The following is a 19,860-nucleotide window of genomic DNA, read 5'->3' as shown; positions in this document are numbered from 1 at the left end:
GAGGGTAAGCGAATGGCTGTATAGTGTTTAGCTGCCGGCAGGGTTAAACCACAACAGAATAACATTCTTACTACAAGTTTACTTGAAGTAACTAAGTGCTGGACTTTATCATTTGTTTATTCAATATAAATTTGCACTCAAATTGAAAAACTTGAATACCTGTGAATCTATACTATGTACTAAGCTGAAGATTTTGTTAACATGCAGAAGCCTCTTTTTGTGTGTGTGTGCCTGTAACATTATTATTATTTTTTTTTCACTGCATGGAAATGATAATATACATTTATGCAAGCTGAAAAATTAAATCTCAGCTTGTCCCTGTATTCTTACTACTACTACTATTTAAGAAGTTGCTTCCAATATTTATTTTACCGGCCCTAGTGTTATAAACATGAATGAAATAATTGCTTAACTATATGATAATATTTCTAAGCAACATCTGTTTTAGATCATATGGTACGATGGTCTATGTAAGTTTTCTTACATAAATATTTTGTACGTAAAATTTCTTGGTTTAGTTTGAATTTGGTTAATGAGATAGCTTTGGTAGCTGGAGCAGAAACGATAGGCATACTTTGTACATGCAACATATATTGTTTTACACCTGTAAAATACCTCAGGTTCTTTATAAATTTGATTAATCTGCACTATGATTATGGTGGAATGAAAGGCTTATGTTACTTTTGCAACTTTTACTATTTGTTGATGAAACAGACATTATTTTGTTTATATATCCCTCTCCCTATATTTTCACATTCTTCATTTCTTTATATATTTAAACCAGTTTTACTTCATCTTTTCATATCTTGTTCCCAGAAAAAAAAAATCCTCTGTCCCGTTCTATTTAACTAAATATATATTTTTTAATAACAGCTGTTACAACTTGTGTCAATATACTGCATTAACCACTGCATTAACCAACCATAACAGCGCCTATTTCACAGTGATTCTTCTCTTTGAAAAGAAGCTATGCAATATCTTCCTTCCCTTCCCACAACCCTAGCAAAGCCTATTTCACAATGACTCTTCTCTTTGAAAGGAAACTACTAGCTCTTTCCCTTTCCCTTTCCCTTTCCCTTTCCCTTTCCCTTGCCCTTTCCCTTTCCCTTTCCCTTTCCCTTTCCCTTGCCCTTTCCCTTTCCCTTTCCCTTTCCCTTTCCCTTTCCCTTTCCCTTTCCCTTTCCCTTTCCCTTTCCCTTTCCCTTTCCCTTTCCCTTTCCCTTTCCCCTTCCCTCTCTTTCCCTCTTCTGTGTTTCCAGCTGGAGAATTTCTCCCTAACATCATAGCCTTTCACTACTATAAATCTAGCCTTCCATTACTATAAATCTAATCTGTGGATAATGAGGTTAAAAATGAGTTTGTGGATAGACATTAAAGAGTAGTTATAAAATGCTGCAGTTTGTATTATGGAAGAATAGAGGAGGAAACACACTCATGAATACAAATTCGTATTTTTCTTGTTCCTTTCACATTCAATTCAGTTACACTGAATTTGGTAAAAGGGTGGTATATGTATGCTTATCAAGACCAAGTAATGTAGCCTCTTGTTTGTGGAGACTGGACGTTATGTGTGTGATTTAAGATTTCTAACTGAAGCAGTCGTGGAAAGAATCTGATCTTCTCCTTAGAAAGAGTTTTTCTTAGAGAACCAAATGAACCAACCCGAAAAATAATAGGTATTTGAAAGTGATAAAAAAAAAAAAAAAAAAAAAAAAAAGAAACAGCCCCTGGAGCCATTTATTTAAAAGGATTGCTGCTAATTAGAAATATTCATAATGAATCAGCAGAAACAATTATCTGAGTCAGGAAAAGATGTATTAATTCTCATTCATGATTTTGACAGTGGGAACCTGGTAGACAAAAAGAAGGCTTTGTAGAAAAAGAGCTCACCTATGAGTTTTCACTTAGCATTTACATTCAGAGAATGTTTGTCCTGAAAACAACCATTTCATAAAGACTAATAATTTACATAATTTCCCCACATTATCTAATTAACAGATGCCAGCACAGTATAGAAATAGAAAGGGTTCCTCACATATCTAGTGTTTTAAAGTTCATCTTCTTTCAGATAAGATTATAAAATATATTGATTCTCAATTTACATTTTGCAAATTTAAATGGAGAATGAATGCATGCCCTGGATAGTAATTGAGCCGGAGAAGCATTTAACATCCAAAGTATTGATTAACATTTGCTTGTTTGTGCACCATTGATTATGAACTACAGTTAAGTTTTTGTTTGTTTGTTTGTTTGTTTGTTTTTCCAAATAACTCAGGTTTCATTCTGTCTGGTGTTAGGACTTTCATGTTGATAACTGTGTGCTAATGATTTTGTGCTGCATCTTTATCAAGCTCATAGTGTTAACAAAGCAAAAGATTTTCCAATTTGTCATTCTAACAAGTCTTAAAATGGGTGTGATGATTTTTTTTTTAATTTAATTTTATTATTACTATTTTATTTAATGGAAATAAAGGTATTGTGATAAGGTTATGGTTTCATGCTATTCAAATCAAGGCTACAAGGTGTTAGATCCTATCCATATAAGCGAGTGAGCTGTGGACAATTGATTATAATAATCTCAGAATTTAGGTTAGAATTGGGTAACTACAGCCAGTTGAAGAACACAGCAAATTATATCCTTACATCCTCATGGAAAAAAAAAAAAAAAAAAGGTGGGGGGGAGGGGGCGGGGAGGGAATGGGAATTGCTGCTTAAGTACAGATACTTATATTTTACTTAGAGAAATGAAAAATGTTTTGAGATGTGCTTCTATCAGATACAGGTTTAATTCAAATATTTTACTGTTGTTCTATCAGTTACAGTTCCAGTAAGTGGGTGTTCACTTCACTAACCTAAACTTGATATTTTTCACTGACAGATAATTGTGATGATCAGTTGGTGTCTGGTTTGCCTCAGTCATCATTCAGTAGTTCATCAGAGCTGTCTAGCAGTCACAGCCCTGGATTTGCAAGGCTCAATCGAAGAGAGGGTGAGTGCACAGTATTGGTTGATTGATGTTTGCTTTTTATAAATAAAATAAAAAAATAAAATAAAATAAAATAAAATAAAATAAAATAAAATAAAATAAAATAAAATAAAATAAAATTACAGCATTTTCTTACCTGTGTACAAAGTGGAAATGATGCATAGTGAGCGTGTTTGGGGATACTGAGGCAGTAGAGACTAACATTTATTATTTTAACGAGAGTGGAAAGGTAAAACAGTTAATCTGAAATAACTCACTACATTTAGTTTTCTTTGTGGCAAAATTTTGTGAAGATTTTACTAATTTTCACGTAAGGGATTCTTCCTGAATGAATCTGAAATCTTCATGTGATTTTCCAGCATTAAATGTAGACAGTTTTGGACATATATTTGTGCTTATTCCAAAAACATCTTTTTAAAACAATTTTGTTTCTAAGCAAAATAAAATAGAATAAAATAATGCAAATAATCTCTTTTCTCATAGAGGAGAAATAGAGGAAATGCAAAGATATGAGTGTAATTTCATGTCTTTGTGTAAGGAATTAGAGATAAATGCATATTCCAGTTGGAAAGTTAGGATTAGATATTTAGAAAATAGGTTTTAGAAAATGTTTTATATTTTTCTTGGAAATTTAAGATCCTAATTATTGTAATTTTATTTTTTCAATGAATCTATTATTTTATTATTCACTGAGACTGTGGGAAAATATTTAACTATCATATGGCCCAATTTTTTAGTAAAGGAAAAGAAACCTTGCTATTAAGTTATTAGTTATATTACATTAATGTGCTGACAGCACAATATCACCTCCAAATTTTTTCTGATTTACTAATTAAACGTAGAGTTTCAGTCACTTTAGACTAAAAATTTCAGAACAATTATAAGATATTTTTTCTTTTGTTAAATGCCCTTAAAGTTTGTTAGATGTTTTCTATTATACTTGATCATTTTTCACAGCAGTTCCAGAGACTGTTCATTTTAGCTGAAGGAACTAGTATCTTATATTTAACGTTAAGTTTACTATATGAAGAAGAATTTCTTCTAAGTAGTGTAGATATGTTTTCTGTTCCTAATGACAAAAGTCTTATTATATTTTCTCTGTGAAAGACATCTCTTCTGAAGGTTCATACAGTATCTGTTTGCTGATATAAATTCCGACAAGAAAAAAAAAGAAAAAAAAAAGAAAAAAAAAAGAAAAAAAAGGAATTTAAACTGTCAAGATGCATCACGTTAAACTTTGTGCTGTGTTGGTGGTCTATTTTATAATGAGTTAAAAAGTCACATTAAAGACAAATGTAACTACACTGAACATTAAAAAGATTAAATTAAGTTTGAATTAACTTTGAAATACTGAGAAATCTCAATAGTCAGCTTCATTAACCAAGTGTCCAGGAGCTCAGTTATTCCTGTCAATAACATAAGATTTCCTTTTTTTTTTTTTTTTTTTTCTCACCATACCAATGAGGTTCTTGGTCTTAACATCAAAGTGCTAATGCTAAGGATGAATAAATATCTTTAGGAAGGATCTTATTAAAATCTGGTAATATATATTATTGGTAAATAAAATCCCTCTGATGACATACCTAAAAATAATATTCTGTTTTAAAGTTATAGCACAACAGCTAAACTTCAGGTTGAAATGAATTTAGTTTAGATATCCAAGAACATATGTTACTGTTATGAATCATGTCTGTTGTTTGTAAGCTATGACCCAAGTGTAGACTATGTTCAAGGACATTTTAAAGCTCAACTTTCTGATAATTAGTAAACTGAGAACAAGAGCAAAAATTGGCTGAAACTACTATACTGGCTTTTCTAAGAATGAGTTGCTGGGGACACTGACTTCTGTTTAATTATTACCCATGAGGAAATGAAGAAATTAGTTCAGAGGTAAAGAAAACACGCTTAACATGCGATGTCTTAGATCACAATCTAACCTTAATAACTCAGCATTAATACAGACAATAAGAACTGTACTGGTTATTTAGAGCCATTCAAATAAACCTGTTGTATTTGGTTTACGTGGCAAGGCTTTGGTAGCAGGGACTGCTGGGGAGGCCTCTGAGAGAATAGTACAGAAGCCGCCCCATGTTAGGTAAGCACCAGTTTCAGCCAGCTCCAATATGGGACCCGCTGCTGCCCAGAGCTGAACCAATAGATGGTGTTGTTTTCACATCTCTGAGATCAGATTCAAGAAAGGGAAAAAACTGCTGCACCACAGCAGCTGGAAGAGTGAGGAGTGAGAAACAGCTTTGCAGACACCCAGGTCAGTGCAGAAGGAGGGCAGGAGGTGTTCCAGGCGCCATAGCAGAAGTTCTGCTGCCACCTGTAGAGAGGCCCCTGGTGGACCAGGCTGTCCCCTTGCTGCCCATGGTGTACCACAGCAGAGCAGATCTCCAGGCTGCAGCCTGTGGAGGAACCCATGGTGGAGCATGCGGATCTGACCTGAAGGAGGCTGTGGCCAGTGGAGAACCCCTGCCGGAGGAGACTCCAGGTCAGACCTGTAGCCCATGGAGAGTAGACCACGTAGGAGCTGGTGATCTGGCAGGAGCTGCTGCCTGTGGGGGACCCGTGCTGGAGCAGTTTGTTCCTGATGAATGGATCCTGTGATACAGACCCGTATCTGGAACAATTCTTGAAGAGCTGCTGCCTGTGGGAAGCCCATGCAGGATCAGTTCAGGAAGGGTTGTATCCCATGGGAGGGACCTCATGTTGGAGCAGGGGGAGAGAGTGGCTGTGTAGGAGCAGTGGAGACAAAATACCACAGACTGCAGCCACCATTCCCCGTTCCCCTGAGCCACTCAGGGGAGGAGGTGGAAGAGGGTGGATGGGAAAGAACGTGTTTTTAGTTTGTTTTTCTGTTTCTCATTGTTCCAGTCTGCTAGTAATAGCTAAAAAATTTCATCAACCTCCTCATGCTGAGTCTGTTTTGCCCATGACGATAATTGTAATCTCCCTGTTCTTATCTCAACCCTTGAGCTATTTTCGTCGTATTTTCTCCCCCTTTCCCTTTGAAGAGGAGGAGCGAGAGAGTGGTTGTGGTGAAGCTCGGCTGCTCAGCTGGGTATAACCACCACACTTGTTTACCCTATTAAATTTAAATACTATATTTTACATCAATATATATAGTTGATAAGTATGTAACAAAATCAACTTATAGCAATACTTTGCAATAACAAAAATATGTCCATTCTTGTATCTCTGTGATTCTGTGTGACATCCTCATCTCCAAATTGGAGAGATACAGATTTGATGGGTGGGCCATTCAGTGGATAAGGAATTGGTTTGAAGGTCACATCCAGAGGGTGGTGATCAATGGCTTTTTATCCAGGTGGAGGCCAGTGATGAGTGGTGTCCTTCAGGGGTCAGTCCTGGGACCGGTACTGTTTAATACCTTTATCAATGACATAGACAGTTGGATCGAGTGCACCCTCAAAAAGTTTGCAGATGACACTGAGCTGAGTGGTGCAGTGATACAAAAGAAGGAAGGGAAGCCATCCAAAGGGACCTACACAAGCTTGAGAAATGGGCCCACATGAACCTAATGAGATTCAACAAGTCCAAGTGCAAGGTGCTGCGCCTGGGTTGGGGCAATCCCAAGCGTGAGTACAGCCTGGGAGCAGAACTCATCAAGAGCAGCCTTGAAGGGAAAGACCTGGGGGAAAAGACTAGTGGACAAAAAGCTTGACATGAACCAGCAGTGTGCACCTCCAACCCAGAAGGCCAACTGCATCCTGGGCTGCATCAACAGAGGACTGGCCAGCAGGTCAGGGAATTGATTATCCTGCTCTACTCTGCCCTTGTGAGGCCCCACTTGGAGTACTGCATCCAGCTCTGGGGCCCCCAGAACAAGAAGGATGTCGACCTGTTAGAACAAGTCCAGAGGAAAGGCACAAAGTTCCTATGAAGAAAGGCTGAGAGAGCTGTTCAGTCTAAAGAAGAGAAGGCTCCAGGGGGACCTCATTGCAGTTTTCAATATTTAAAGGGGGTTTATAAAAATGATGGAGAGCAACTTTTTCTTGGACAGAGAATGACAGAACAATGGTTGAGGGGAGATTCAGATTAGATGTTAGGAGGAAATTCTTCACTCAGATGGTGGTGAGGCACTGGAACAGGTTGCCCAGAGAAGTAGTGGATGCCCCATCCCTGGAGGTGTTCAAGACCAGGTTAGATGAGGCCCTGAACAACCTGATCTAGTGGGTGGCATCCCTGACTATGGCGGGGGTGTGGAACTAGGTGATCTTTAAGGTCCCTTCCAACAGAAGCCATTCTATGATCATAAAATCATCATAGAATGGCTTGGGTTGGAAGAGACCTTAAAGATCATCTAGTTCCACCCCCCCTGACATGGGCAGGAATGCCAACCACAAGATCACCTTGCCCAGGATCTTGTCCAACCTGGTCTTGAACACCTCCAGGGATGGGGTATCCACAACCTCTCAGGGCAATCTGTTTCAGTGCTTCACCACCTTGAGTAAAGAATTTCCTCCTAACCTCTAATATAAATTCCCTTTCTTTTTGTTTAAAACCATCCCCTCTTGTCTTGTCATTATCTGACTGAGCAAATAGTTGCTCTCCACTTTTTTCAGAAACCCACTTGAAGTATTGAAAAGTGAGGTCACCCCAGAGCCTTCTCTTCTTTAGGTTGAACAGCACCAACTTGCAGCCTTTCTTCACGAGAGAGGTGCTCCAGCCCCTTGATCATCTTCATGGTCCTCCTCTGGACCCATTCTAACAGATCCACATCCTTCTTGTGCTGGGGGCACCAGACCTGAACACAGTACTCCAAGCGGGGCATCAGTAGGGCAGAATAGAGGGGGACACAATCACCTCCGTTTTCATACTGGCCACTCCTCTTTTGGTGCAGCCCAGGATACAACTGGCCTTCTGGGCTGCAAGTACACTATTTTGAGCTTTTGATCCATCAGAACTCCCAAATCCTTCTCTGCAGGGCTGGTGTCAATGAGTTCTTCTCCCAGTCTGTGCTCATGTCCAGGACTGCTCTGGCCCAGGTGCAGATGCATTTAGACTTGTTGAACCTCATGTGGTTCACATGGGACCACTTATGGTTCTCCAGGCCCCTTTGGATGCCATCCTTTCCTTCTGTCATAACAACCGCACCACTCAGCTTGGTGTCATCTGCTAACATGCTGAGGGTGCACTCAATCCCACTGTCTATGTCATTGATAAAGCTATTAAACAGTACTGCTCCCAGGACAGACCCCTGAAGGACACTGCTTGTCACCAGCCTCCACTTAGATATAGAGCCATTGACTACCACTTTCTAGGTGCAACCTTCAAACCAATTCCTTATCCACTGAATAGTCCACCCATCAAATCTGTATCTCTCCAATTTGGTGTCCACGATGTCATGTGAGACCATGTCAAAGGCCTTTCAGAAGTCCAGGTAGATGACATCATTCGGTCTTCCTTTGTCAACTGACGCAGTCTCTCCATTGTTGAAAGCCACCAGATTAGTCAGGCATGATTTAGCCTTGGTGAAGTTGTGCTGGTTGTCCTGGATCACCTCTGTCCTGCATGTGCCTTGATATTGCTTCCAGGAGGATCTGTTGAATGATCTTGCCAGGCACAGAGGTGAGGTTCACCAGTCTGTAGTTCCCGAGATCCACTTTCTGCCCTTTTTTAAAACGGGACTGACATTTCCCTTTTTCCAGTCACCAGGGACTTCACCTCACTGCCAGGACTTTTCAAATATGATTGAGAGAGGCTTGGCAACTACGTCAGCCAATTCCTTCAGGACCCTGGGATGCATGTCATCAGGCCCCATAGACTTGTATGTGTTTATTTTCATCAGGTGATCTTGAACTTGCTCTTCAATTAGAGTGGGTAATGGTGATGATCTGCTATGTACTCACAGACAGAAACTGTGTAGCAAAGAAGGAATATCCTAACTTAACTGGATTATCCCAGTGTACAAATTTGATGTGCAACCTGTTTTGAATGAAGTTGTTGTATTAATGAAAATTGTATATTGTGAAAGGAATTAGCTTAATTTGGAGTAATATGTGCTCTAAAAATCTTACCTAACATCTGAGTTCTCACTAAACTGTATCTTCCTAAAAAATATTAATCTTCCTAAAATGTACATGTAAAAACTTATTTACATTTCACAGAATCACTGTATGGTTGAAGTTGGAAGGGACCTCTAGAGGACATTTATTCCAACCCCATTGCCAAGCAAGGTGAACTAGAGCACATTGCACAGGATCACATCCAGGTGCGTTTTGAATATCTCCAGACTAGGACACTCCACAACCTTTCTGGGCAGCCTATTCAAGTTCTCCATTACCCTTATAGTAAAGTATTTTCTCATAGTCAAATGGAACTTACCATGTTTCAATTTATGCCCATTACCTTTTGTCCTGTTTCTGGGCACCAATGAATAGAGTTTGGCCCTATCTGAAGAGGGCCAACACACCCCCTTCAGATATTTATACATATTGGTAAGATCCCCTCCCAGTCTTCTCTTCCTTAAGCTAAACAGCCCCAGCTCTCTCAGCATCTCCTCATGTGACAGGTGCTCCAGCCCCCTAATCATTTTCATGGTCCTCCTCTGGACTCATTCTAATAGTTCTTTGATCTTGTGGTAGTGTGGAGCCCAGAATTGGACACAATATTCCAGGTGAGGACCCACCAAGACTGAGTAGAGGGGAAGGATCACCTCCCTTTACCTGCTGGCAGCACTTTTCCCAATGCACCCCAGGAAACCATTAGCTTTCTTGGCCACAAGGGCACATTGCTCTCATAGTTAACCTACTGTCCACCAGGACTCCTAGGTCCTTCTCCACAGAGCTGCTTTCTAGCAGGTAAGCCCCCAACCTGTACTGACTGGTACACGGGGTTATTCTTCCCTAGGTGAAGGACCCTGCACGTGTCTCTGTTAAATTTCATGAGGTTCCTCTCCACCCAACTCTTCAGCCTGTACATGTCCCTCTGAATAGCAGCACAGCCAACTGGGGTATCAGACATTCATCAGGTTTTGAGTTATCAGCAAACTTGATGAGGGTGCACTCTTTTCCGTAATCCAGGTCATTGATGAATACGTTGAACAAAACTGGACCCAGTACCAACCCCTGTGGGACGCTGCTACCTGCAGACCTCCAATTAGACTGTGCCTCTGATTATAGCCCTCTGAGCTCTGCCGTTCAGTTAGTTCTCAATCCACCACACTGTCCACACATCTATCCCAGACTTACTGAGCTTGTCTATGAGGATGTTATGGGAGACAGTGTCGAAAGCCTTGCTGAAGTCAAGGTAGACCACATTCACTGCTCTCCCCTCATCTACCCAGCCATTTGGCTCTTTTTGTGTACTATGAAATTGTTTGTACCATGCATTTTTTAGAATTATCTTTTCCGTCACATTGTCCTCTAAGGAATATGTACATTATAAATGATCATGGCTTTACCTCTGGCATCTATCTACCTCATGTAGATACAAAGCAGTAGGATGCCCAATTATAAGACTGCTAGTTCGCTGTTTTCTCTTTTTGTCTATCTCAGGGTCACAGTACTCAACAGAGTAAAGATCAGAATGTCTTATTCATATTGCATGTTCAAAACATTTTATTTGGCTTAGTAATCAGACTGTTTGGTTAGGTTCTTTTTGGTTCAATTAGAAATGATTCTGTAGAATTGTGTTGATGGGACGAGACGAAAAATATATTTGGACTTCAATAAATTATTCTTAAATAAATTACTCTTATTTTTTTTAATTTTTGCACTTAGAGAATTATTACTTGATATTAAGCATTCTGTTCAAGAAGAATGTGAATTAGATTGATATGTTATTAGTGTTTGGAGGGGAGTGATTTTGACCTTCTAGCAAATTCAATTTAGAAAAGTAGATTATCCCAGTTCAATAGTGCACTTGTTTTTTAAACTATCAAAATTAGGGAAATTTGAACACAGTTTAAACAGAAAAAGTAGAGTGCTTTTACACAAATTGTTTAGAAGTCAAACTGTCATAATTCATCAGTAGAGAAATAAAATAAATCTGTAAATAACCATACACTGTTTCAGTCACCAAATACAGGGTAGAAATTACCAAGAATCTAACCAGAAAAGGAATATTTGAGGTTACACTGAAGAACAGAATAGGTCTTTAACCATATAGTTTTGAATTTAATAAATTGATAGGAAATTATAAAGGAACTGGGGAAAGAAAGCTACATTTTTTGAAGAAAAAAAATAATAAAGTATGGATTTCAAATAAAGACTGAATAAAAGGTACAACACAGACATATTAGTAGAACAGCTAACTATGATGTTATAAGCACAGAATACCTGTAAGTTTCATGTCTTTGTTTATAAAGGAAAAATGTAATGTGCTTGAATTATATGAGGACAGAAAAAGGGATTTTCGGTTCATTGACTGCCAAAGAAAGTGAAAACATCTAAGAATAAATTGTTAAATGTTCTGAAAACTTTGCATTAATATTGGTGTATTAGTTTCCTGAAGATTTACAAATATTCAATACATAAGTACAGACAATAAAATACTCCTGGTAAGTGCTAAAGTAGTTGCCATGACATCAGTTCTGCCTGAAATAATGGAAGGCTTGAAATAATAGAAAATACAAGATGCAAGTAAAAAGAATTAAATAAAAGGAAAATAGCTAATGAAAGTTAAATATTTTTAATGGAAAAGTAGACCTTAACAACAACAAATAACAAAACACCCCGATTTATATGTAACTTTGATTATTGATACATAACTCAGAAATGCAGGGATATGTGGGCTTCTATAGAATTTTGGCTAAATTTTGCATGACATTCTAACTTTAAATAACAGCAAAATATCAATACAGTCCAATTATATGGATTAAGATCTAGCTGGCTGATCTCAAAAATATTTATTGTTACTATATAAAGGTGTTTCCACAGAAATTCTGGAGAAACTTTAAGCCCATCTTTATTCATTACTTGTGTTAATTATTACAAGTAAATACAAATCATTTATGATGAAATGCATAAATAACATAAGGATTGGTGAAATAGAAAATAATCCTGCCAATAAGGCAAAAGGATGTAGATATGGTAATCAATTGCGCTATTGAAATAATCATTTTAACAAAGTGGGTTATAAAATTAAATGCTTAGAAGAAATTATGGTGTATGACCTCAGTCATTACTTCTCAGATAGGAACTGTATCCTACGAAGTTATGATTATGAATGAATCTGTGATCTGCGCTAAACCAGCAATATACTATTATTTCTTTAGCATGTTGTTTGGCAAAAAGAGGCAAGGAATCTTTTGTATGTACAAACAGATAAAAGGAGTTTTTACTCATTAAGATTTTTATTTTTTTTTTAATGCCAATTCCACCACTGTGAACATAAGGAAGAAAAAAAAATATAGTGGGGAGATGTTTGTTTGTTTGTTTGTTTGATTGTTTTTCATCTTTTGATGCAAAATGAAAAAAAAAAAAACCTACAACAACAAAGAGAAAATAGAGAACATAATTTTTAAGTGGTTATGCTGTCAGATCTTCAAAAGACTTGAAAAAGGCAGAGATAGAAGCATTTAAGGATTTTTTATTTTCTTTTTTTTTTCCTCATAAATTAGATAGGCAACACATACTTCTATACAGGTAGCTATTAAGCATCCCAAAACAAGGAAAAAAGTGACCAGCACTGAGAGCACACCTATTATGACTAGTGTTAGAAACCGCGAGTACCAACATCTAACTTGCTCCATTGTGTTTCTCTCCAATCATTGTCAATAACCTTTATGATGAATATTCACCTGAAGTTTGGCATTACATTGCTTCATCTGGAAATACAGAATGTTTATTGAAATATTATTTTCCAACAATGACCTGTGGAAGAGCTCTCTGTCAAACAGGAGAAGATTGTGTCATTGTTAAAGGCAGGGGTTCTTCTGTTTTTGACTGCAGTCTGATCAGTATTGTGCTTTGTACATACATAAAATCCTTTCATTCACCATTCCAATCCCAGTGGAAAATAGTTATTCATGGGGCTGTGAACCCTTCACCCAAGAACATTGGGCTGCCTTTGAATTAATGATCTTTTGTAAAATCAGGTAAAAATTCAGAAAACAATTGCCTGACAAGCAGACCTTATATCTGTGCAGCTAAATGAGCTGGACAGGGATTTGGCTGTGATTGCCATTCATACACTAATACTTCGGTTTAGAATATGACAGAAGAAAATTAAATACAAATTAAGTAGCCAAAAAATCTAGTTTACAGCTTTCTTTTTCCCTGAAGTGGGAAGTAGCCCATATATTTTAATTATGCTGTCAACTTATGTAGCCAGATATTCAAAAGTGGCCTAGAAACTTGAATACATTAAGATTTACCAAAAAAAAAAAAAAAAAAGAGAAAAAAAGAGTAACTTTTTTCTCCGGTGTGCATATGGAACTGCATTCCCCCCCTCCCCCCCTCACATTAATGTTCACCCTATCACATCTTACCATTTCACTGAATAGGGTATTCTTAGTACAGAGACAATCCTTGTAGTTTAACCACTTTTTAAGAACTTGCATTATGTAGGTTGAAATGGAAAAAAGAACATTTCTCATGGAATAAGAAAAAAAAGATTGATTAGTGACAAATACTTTTTTTTTTTTTTTAGAAATTGTTTGACATGCACAAACTGAATAAATACTGAAATTTAAAATAAAAAGCAAAATCAAAACCTTAGTAGCATCGAGTGTTTTTAGTCACCAAAAGGTAATTGAAAAGAGATTACTCTCTCAATTTCATTAATATGCAAATAAAAATAATTAAATCTGGTAGTAAGAAAAGAGAATGAAAAAGATCTAATCTGATGGTAAACATTGTGCAAATCTAAGTTGATCCAGCTAACATCATAGCTTAGATTTTTACGATTTACTTGATTTCAACAGGTCTGTAGAGAAAAGGACAAAAGTAGCATTCTGAATCTTTTGTTCTTAAACTGAATAAGATAATCAATGGCTACATTGACTAACACGTAAAAGACCAGATGATGCATACTGCTGTATTGTCAGTGAAAGTCCATTCGAAGTATTGTCAGTTTCTGAGGGAGAAATCATTGATTTTTATTTTTTAACAGCCCAGAATATTAATTATTAAATATTTTTTAATATCATTGAACAACTTTACTTTTGCTATAGAAACTGTCCTTAATACCTGTTTTAAACTCTTAAAGGATAACTTATGGGCATAAACAAAATTATGTATGCTGTGCTATTTACTGCACTATGTAGTTGTACTGGAAGAGTTTTAAGAAATGATCAGATTGACTTCAGCTTCAGTGAAGACAAGATCTGAAACAACAACATTTCATTATTGTATAAAGTAAAATTGACTTTTTTTTATTGTAATTCTGATACTTCAAAAATGTGTAGTAAGAGAGTAGTAAATTATTCGCAAGTGGAGTAAGCAAATAGTATAAAATATTTACAGGTATGTACAAAGCATTGTCCTTTCATGAACATTTATGAGGAGTTAGGAATATTCATACAGTTATTTTCAGAAGCTGAATTCCAGCTTTGTAATCAAAATCCATTCAAGCATAACAAAGCATAACAAAAGGTTTCAACCAGAGCTATTTCATCTGTGAGAACACCGGAAGAATAGGAAATCAAAATGATAATGAAAAGCACATAAAAAGCAGGAAAAATCCTGTAGTTGTTTGGGATTCTATTTCTACCTGAAATATAGCTATGGGAATTAAATATATATATATATATGTATAAAATATATATATTAAAATAATAATAATATAATATATAAAATAATATATAAATAATATATAAAATAATATATATATTAAAAATGCATTGAGATATCATATTCAAATACTTCTAGAAATGAACTTGAATGTGCTGAAAAAAAGACCAAACATAAATGAAAAAGGTGAATTTATTACAATTCATTCAAGGTCAGAGGGAGTGACATTCTGTTGCTAATAAATGAAACAAACTTCAGAAGCATCTGCTTATTGTTAAACAGGCCAAAATTAGAGATTTTGGTTAATCTTCTAAATTAAAAGTTTAGGAAATTACCCATGTACACTTGACTAATTTTAATTGTACTGCCAAAACAATTTTAATTTCTTAAATTCCAGTCCCCTAAGGATTCCTTAATTATTCAGTGGAAAGGAAATTAATATAAAAATATAAAACATTCTTCCTGTAACACTGTACAAAAGATCCAGAGACTTTAATGTGAAAATGTGGCATGAAAACTTAAAGTATCTTCCAACTCCTTTAAAATGTTTTTCTTTAGCTTCAATTAGCTCTCATTTTACTGGCATACAACATTCTACAGTGATCCTCCTCTTCTTACTGCCATAACAGAGGGACAGTACTGCCATACCAATTATTTCTGGTCAGAGAACTCAGAATTCCTAGTCAGAATTTGTCCCAAAACTGTGCAAAATGGTGACATTTTTATGAATATCTCTATAGTCACTATATCCCACAGGAAGGGTCAAAAATACAGACAATTCAAATAAACCCTATTATGTTCATAATCTTATATTATACATATTATATTGCATTCTTATCTACATCTTTAAATATCTTAAAGATGCAGAAAATCCTGTGCTGAACCATTTCAGAAAAGAATCCAGACGAGATGAAATTAAATTAGACATTTATAAAAAGTATAACTTTGGGAAGTAAAGGAGTCATTATGTAAAATTGACTAATACCTAAAGTATGACTAACTTCTGGAAGGTTACATTGACTTGACTATGTCTCATCTTTTTGCTGTGCAAGTAAATAGAAGTAAAGTATCCTGAATTCTTCAGGTAATATAATTTTATTCAATATATATTAAAAAAATATAATAATAAAGATATATGCAATATTAGATGTAATACCTTCAATACATAGATACACCATATAGTGGCATTAGGTATGTAAAATGCATATTTATATTTTCAGTCATTTTTTAAACTTTCTCACACAACCTAATCCTGTTTCAGCCATTTTTTGAAATTAGACTTCCAATTAAATTTTATTACTTAGCAGTTTCGATTAAATTCCATTTGTCTCCAGGCAAGATAAAAAACATTTTTTTTCTATCACTCATATCATTTTGTTTTTTCTTCTAAAACTGAAATAATTTATATTCTCAATTAATAATTTTCAGCTAAGTTTCATGTTATTGTGTAAGAAGAGTTAGGCATAGCAAATGGTGTTAGATCATGAAAATTGTTGTAAAATAACCTTACGTTATAGCTACGTATATTCCCTACTATGTCTCCTTTAGATTTTCAGAGAACAATAAAATGTATTCTCAGTTCCTCAATCTTTTATTTTTATTTTTATTTTTGGAGGGGGGGAGGGATTCATAGCCATATAGTTTGTAATAAATTATTTGAATGTAGTGAATGGAAAGGATGGAAGGGAACGGGTGTAACCAAAAAATTGGTGTAAAGTATGCTACTTTACAATGTAGCATACAACAGCATGTTGCTCTCCTCTTCCCTGTTGTAATTAATTTCATTAACTGCCACTGTATTGCCAAGTATCACACAAAACTGCTATGGTTCATTTAGAATTTATTTGGAAGGAATGAGTAGAACTTTACTGAACTTTTTCCAGTTGTTTGAAATAGTAGCCATTTTAGAGACTTTGCTGATACTTCTTTTTTTTTTTTTCTCGTTATTATTTAATATAAGTAAAAATTATGTTATACAAAATTCAGTAGTACAAAATATATGGTATAGAGTAATATAAAGTTCAATATTTTGCATTTTTAAATATCAACATCATTTAGGAATCTGTTGTAATAAATCTTAAAATTCATATTTGAGTCATTTGGAAGATTAAAGTAATGGCCTTTATTTATTTTCTACAACTAAATAATTTATGGGCATGCAGATATTCCAGAAAGCCTTAGCCTGAGTGTTCTTTTTATTGCCTCTCACCTTTGAAACAAAAATGAAGAAAAAGAACCTGAAATTTCCATAAACAGCATGACAAGTCAAGTACTTCATGAAATTTTGCAGCTTTTACAGACAGTCTTGAATTTAAAAATTAGGGGCTCTCTAATTAATAAAACAGGGCATCAGGAAGATCGTAAAACTTAAATAATATATATTTATATGTTGTCTTTTGTTGTGGTCTGTAACAAAGGAAATTTTGTCTTCATAATGTCACATTGGTACTTGATAATGGTTAGTATAAAATATAACTTTGGTCTGTGCCTTATATATTGTACATTACCTCATGAACCATGTTAAATGAAGATAGAAGTTCATCAGTATGCAGCTCAATATTTAGTAGCTGAGACTTAAAAGAAAAATAAACTAATAATATTCCTATGTTAACATTTATTTATTTATTTATTTATTTATTTATTCCCCTCTGCTTTGGAATAGCCAAAAGAAGTTGTGTATGGAACTCAACATGGCCATGTCTAGAAAGCACATAAAGGATGCACTATTTACACATTTATTATTTATTTATGCACAGGTCTCAGTTTAGCCTTTTTGTAAGTTTGTTTTGTTTGTTCTTTTTTGTCAGTTTTTTTTTTGTTTGTTTGATTTGATGTGACTTGATTTGATATGATATGATTTTATTTGATTTTTTACTTTCCTTAAAGTGTTTAAGTTGTGTGGCCATTGCCAGAATGGAGTGACACCTACTGCAAAAGCCAACTGTGCACACGTACTTTGAGGTCAGAAACTGAGTGGTTATAGTATATTTATAATCTCTTTTAGCTAATACAGACCTAATCTTTTAGTAAAAGATTGTCCGGAATAGAGGTGATGTGGGTACCCAAGATACCCAAGCGAATATGTCACTGCACACTGAGGTTGCCATCTCCCTGAAGCATGAAATAATGGTAAGATGTCTCCCTCATTGATAGTCCCCTGTACCATTTTCATGATGACATAAAGAGGTTGTGCTAAATAGTTTGACATTCAGTCTGGTAGAATGCCACTGGCTTAGCCACTGCTGAGATAGGTAGGCAGCAGAGAGTTTTCTGATTTCTAATTTCTGTCTCTTTCAATGTACAATTGTTCTGATACAAAGGAACAGTAGATATATATCTATATGGGGATTTGTGGTAATTTTACATTGTTCTGACCAAATTTCACAAAAACATAGCTAAAAATGATAATTTAAAATAAATTGTTTTGGTATAAAAAATAAGCACAAAGAACCGTTACCCTAAATAATCCTGTCTGAAAAACTAGATCTAAACAAAAATCTGAAATAAAAATCCAAACTATAATAATTGTTATTTACTTTTAAAAATTTCAGAGGGTCAGAAGGCCCTACTGATTAACCTAGATAGGCCGGATCAATGGGCAGAGTTCACTGGAATTAAGTTCAACAAATTAAATGCTGGATCCTGCACTTTGGTCACAACAACCCTATGCAATGCTCCAGACTTTGGGAAGAGTGACTGGAAAGCTGTGCAGATGAAAAGGATCTGGGGGTGTTGGCTGATGCTCAGCCGAACATGAGCAAGCAGTGTGCCCAGGTGGCCAAGAAGACCAATGGCATCCTGGCTTGTACCAGGAATAGTGTAGTCAGCAGGACCAAGGAAGTGATAGTTCCCCTCTACTCAGCTCTGGTGAAGCCTCACTCACCTCGAGTACTGTGTTCAGTTTTAGGCCCCTCAGAAAGACACTGAGGCCATGGAACATGTCCAGAGAAGGGCCACAAAGCTGGTGAAGGGCCTGGAACAAAAGTCCTACAAGGAGCAACTGAGGGAACTGGGGTTGTTTAGTCTGGAGAAGAGGAAGCTCAGGGGAGACCATATTGCACTCTAGAACTATCTGAAAGGAAGGTGTGGGGGTTTGGGGGTCAACCTCTTCTTGCAGATAGGGGAGGTTTAGGTTAGAAATTAGGAGACATTTCTTCTCAGAAAGAGTACTCAGACATTGGAACGGGTTGCTCAGAGAAGTGGTGGTGTCACCATCCCTGGGGGTGTTCAAGGAAAGATTGGACCCAATGCTTAGGGACATTTTTTTAGTGGGTGACATTGGTAGTAGGGTGATGGTTGGATCAGATGATCTTGAAGGTCTCTTCCAACCTTAATGATTCTGTGATTCTATAATGTGTGTTGTCTGACTGTTTGACTGGTTGTTACAATTACCAATGCTGTGAGGGAATAAAGAAATAAATAGGTAAATAAATAAATAAAGATTAAGCATGTTGGGAAAAAAAATAATAATAACAAAAATGGGGGACAGACAGCTATTGACACTAGGCAACATTTATGACATGGATGAAAATACTGTCTCTTTTGATTCAATGAGGATTCAAAAGCTCAGCAGCACCAAAACCTGAATAAGCTCCAGGTAAGATTCAATTTTTTTAGAAAGACTCTGGGGTAAGGATCTTTGTTCTGATAATTGTTTTCATGATGCAATATTCTGTACCTGCAGGGTCTATTCTTACAAGGTGCAGTGACTTCAGATCTGGTTTGAGTATCTGGTAGTTCAACTGTGGTATTGAATCTAGGCAGTCTGAAAGCTGGATTAAAGGCCAGAAGTACCTCTGTAACCATATAAGAAAAACTGTGTCAGCAAGTAGGAAGTTATGGAGATAACTGTGTCTCTTCTAGTCTTATAACTTTTGAAAAGATTAGACAATTTAGTAGAAAAGACATATAAAAGGATTTGAGAGCTACTGCCAGAAACAGCACTGGGAATCTCATCTGTAAAGAAAAATTCTGACATTTAGAAAATTCTTCTTGTCAGTCACTGTGTAAGTCCTCATGAAAAAGGCAGCCCCAGCTGCTTGCAACCCTAACACTAGGTCAAACCTACAAGTATTCACACTGAAATTCTTGGTGTTATGATTTTATGTGCCAGAAATCACAGTTCAGTCCTAACTTTGCCAATTTCCTCCTGCTTATTTTTCAGTTCTCAGC

At 36.1% G+C, this 19,860-nt stretch overlaps 1 protein-coding gene across 1 annotated transcript in view; it reads left to right on the top strand.

The window, feature by feature from the left end:
• The first annotated feature begins 1,307 nt into the window (after positions 1-1,307).
• CNTNAP4 (contactin associated protein family member 4) overlaps positions 1,308-19,860 on the top strand; it is a 195,208-nt gene continuing 176,655 nt past the window's right edge. Inside the window, exons 1-2 of the mRNA XM_080573552.1 lie at positions 1,308-2,225; positions 2,879-2,989. Of these exons, the coding sequence (XP_080429678.1) occupies positions 2,216-2,225; positions 2,879-2,989 (121 nt within the window). The 5' untranslated portion in view covers positions 1,308-2,215. The remainder of the gene's footprint in view (positions 2,226-2,878; positions 2,990-19,860) is intronic.

The sequence above is a fragment of the Anser brachyrhynchus genome (genome assembly GCF_964034855.1).
Source record: "Anser brachyrhynchus genome assembly, chromosome: Z".
In the NCBI taxonomy this organism is placed as follows: domain Eukaryota; kingdom Metazoa; phylum Chordata; class Aves; order Anseriformes; family Anatidae; genus Anser; species Anser brachyrhynchus.
The sequence above is the reverse complement of the archived record's forward strand: the minus strand, read 5'-3'. Positions and strand labels throughout refer to the sequence as shown.